Source organism: Oncorhynchus mykiss, chromosome 5 (genome assembly GCF_057628025.1).
Source record: "Oncorhynchus mykiss isolate SJ-2025 chromosome 5, ASM5762802v1, whole genome shotgun sequence".
Lineage (NCBI taxonomy): Eukaryota > Metazoa > Chordata > Actinopteri > Salmoniformes > Salmonidae > Oncorhynchus > Oncorhynchus mykiss.
In genome coordinates, this window is record NC_143026.1 from 58,450,483 (window position 1) to 58,453,822 (window position 3,340).

General features: G+C 39.5%; 1 protein-coding gene across 1 annotated transcript; it reads right to left on the reverse strand.

Annotated features, from left to right (window-relative positions):
• Positions 1 to 229: 229 nt before the first annotated feature.
• On the reverse strand, positions 230 to 2,786 carry LOC110524105 (G protein-coupled receptor 88). The gene has a single exon (XM_021603451.3). The coding sequence runs from the start codon at positions 1,658 to 1,660 to the stop codon at positions 614 to 616; it is 1,047 nt and encodes a 348-aa protein (XP_021459126.2). The 5' UTR covers positions 1,661 to 2,786; the 3' UTR covers positions 230 to 613.
• Between the last annotated feature and the right edge of the window lie 554 nt (positions 2,787 to 3,340).

Sequence of the window (3,340 nt, forward strand, 5' to 3'; positions counted from 1 at the left end):
TTGGCCACACACTGGTAAAACTATTGAAACCAGCCTGTGACGGTTCCATTTTTGTGTTGGTGACAATTCGGGGCAAGTGATTCCCTTTTCTCCCACCGTCAATGGTAAATTGGGGGGTGGCCATCCATGCTGCTCATAGATGAAAAAGCACTGATGGTGACCTCAGGTGCATCTGGACACACAAGGACACTGCACCTAGTCAAGCGTAATAGCCAAACGTGACTAAATGTTTTTTGCACTTTAATTTTCAGCTTTATTAAAATGAACACATAAGCGGATTTACAATTTGCATAAAGGCTTATTACAACCATGGTCCATAAAAAAAATGTATATAGAAAAATACATGAATATAAACAAAAACGAATTTGATACCAAATGAATACATAGTTTGTAAAACATTGTGAGAGTGTTCTTCTGGTTGACCTACAATTTATTGCATAATGGCACTACATAATAATAATAATAATAATAATACCTTAACAGCATCACTAATATTTTACAATGCTGAGCAACCAATAGCGTCATTTTGAGTTGAGTTGCCAGGTAAGCTTTCTAAAACACTGTAGGGATGGATCCTTACAGGGGACCAATGTCATTGCAGTTCAGATGCTGTTCAATTTATCTCAGCCAAAAATGCCCTTCTACTGTTTTGTCTCGGCAGAAGGTGAGATATTGTATTAATTGTGATGGGCTCAACCCCAACTGTAGACCCTCTCCAAAATTCTCCCTTGAGCACGGATCTGAAAGATTTTCTAAACTCCTCGTTCTTCCAAGTGTAGAGAAATGGGTTTGTAACAAAGAGAGTGCAGAAAAACATCCAAGAACAAGTCCTTAGTGCCAATGGCACTGTGGTAAAAAGTGCTATTGATAACACCCAGAAAAGAGGCTGTGTAGTGAGTATGAATATGAAACACACTGCCAACACGTAGAACCCCAAACGTTTGTCCTTTCTGGGGAACGAATATGGAAGGTTATTTACTATAGGAAAATGTAATATGCTGACCCTCTTCACACTGATCTGCACCCTTCGAAAGATTTTTAAATAGCAATACAGAACAACCATTGTCTGACCAATAATAGTCAACGCCAGGGTACCAGCTGCAAATGGGTCAGAGAAAATGGGCTTCCCTCCTTTGAGCAGTGATGCTGCGGAAGCCGGGAGATATGAGCATCCTTCCTGTGGGTACCGTAAAGATGTGATCCAGGGTAAAATAAATCCCAGCGCCGAAAGCCACGAAGCGCTTATCATCCATTCTGTGCGTCTTTTTTGGTAGATTGACAGATAGGTCACTGGTGATTTGGTAATCAACACGTATCGGTTGACGGCGATCAGGGAATGGGAGAGAAGAGAGACAGTGATGCCGAGAAATAAGAGCGCATCTTTGAAGGCTTGGTACCCAGTCGGGAAAGGGCTTCCAGAATAAATTCCCACCGCCTCGTGCGGCATCCAAAATGCGCACACCAACAGGTCGGCTATACAGCCGTTCACAATAAACGCATTGCTAGCCGTCCGAAGTTTCTTAAATGTCACGACCAGGTAGACAACCAAAAGGTTTAAAATGGTCCCAAACAGGCACATGAGAGAATAGAGTGTCGCAAGACTGATTTTGGCATCGTGTCCCACATCGCAGTCTGCCAGTTGCGCCGAGTCGTTTTGCATGTTGGAAGAATCAAATGTTTTTCATACGAAAAAACGGTAAGGAGTCATTTTGCAATCTTGTTGATGTTAGTCTGTTCTCCCTCAGTGGAAATTAGTTTCCATATTGAGGCAGCAGGCAGTTGCATTGAGCGCCTGTGGTGATGCTGCAGACACCAGATCAACAAAGACGTATGAGAAGACTGGAGGAGAGCAGGTTCATGATAACACCTACTCTAAACATCTAGCCTACTGCATGTGGCGTGTTAATAAAGATTGAATGATTTCCATGTGTTATTTCCAATAATTATGATGGAAATGCAAATCGGCCTATATCATACACTAAAAGGAATATAGCATAGGCTATCCTACTAAACTTGAATAAAGGAAAATCCATAATATGTTATTATATAGGAGTTAAGAGTCATAAAACCAATGCATCCACAGAGAATGGCTGGCTGCCTGACATTTAATGTGATGGGAGTCAGAGAAGCCTTTTGAATATCTAGCCAAAACATCCATTTGTTGAAAAAGAATATATTCTTAAATATAATACAGAGATTGACAGTTTTCTGTAATCCCTTTTTATCAATAGGCCTACAATATTAGTAACATGTCTTTCCACCAACACCAAGGCACCAACACCATTCAACCAATTGCAGATTGGCCATTTCCAAAAAGCGTTTTGGAGAGTGTTTGATTTGATACAGCAGGATGTCCAGGAAGGAGGCCGAGGGGAGTTTACACTCGATTCAGAAATGGGCATAACCTGTTCAGTTGATAGCAAACCTGGCTGAGAATTCATTCAGTGCACAAAAATCAGACAGACCCGAATACCTAACTCTCCGTCCATACTGGACTAACTGCTGTGCAAATCTAATACACTTTTGAAAGCAAAAAAATTTGAAATACACCATTTGCCAGATTGAATCGCAGCCTATATAACAGGCAGGAAATGTGAACACCACCGTTTTAATAGATCATTGGTGGGTGTATACAAAGCCAAAACCCATACCAGTCAATGGCATTCCTCTTATTATCCACCATGACTGCAGCATTTCATTAGCAACAAGACATATGAAAGAGAATCAACACGGCCTGGATTGGAACAAACTGAAATGCAAAGACCCCCATGCATTTGGATCCGTTTTAAAATGATTCAACAAAGGGTTTCGAACCATACTGTAGCTCACACAGTACTGTACACAAAACTTTGTATAAAAACACAAAATCCTACTGTAGTGTACATTATAGGTTACACCTTACACAATCTCCAATGGCTGACTTAGAGCAAATTATGTTCTCTAAAAATAATAAAATAAAAACAACCAACAGTCCTATTATGTGTACTTCATAGAGGTACCCCCTGTATATAGCCTCCCTAGTGTTATTGTGTTGCAACTTAATACTTTTTCTATTAAAAAATATATAATAAAATGTTACTTCAGTTTATTTTAGTAAATACTTTAACACTTTTCTCTCCCTTAACTGCATTGTTAGGGCTTATAAGTGAGCATTTCACTCTATTCAGTGTTTGTGACAAATACTCACTATAGCTCTTTACAAAAACAATAAACCCATTTTATTAAAGGGAGAAAAGTAGAGAGAAAACAAGAAATAACAAGAAAAGTCAATTTCACAGTTTTTTTTGTTATGTAATCAAAACAGGGCTGTTTGGCACCAAGCTATGAAGCTGTGAAAAAC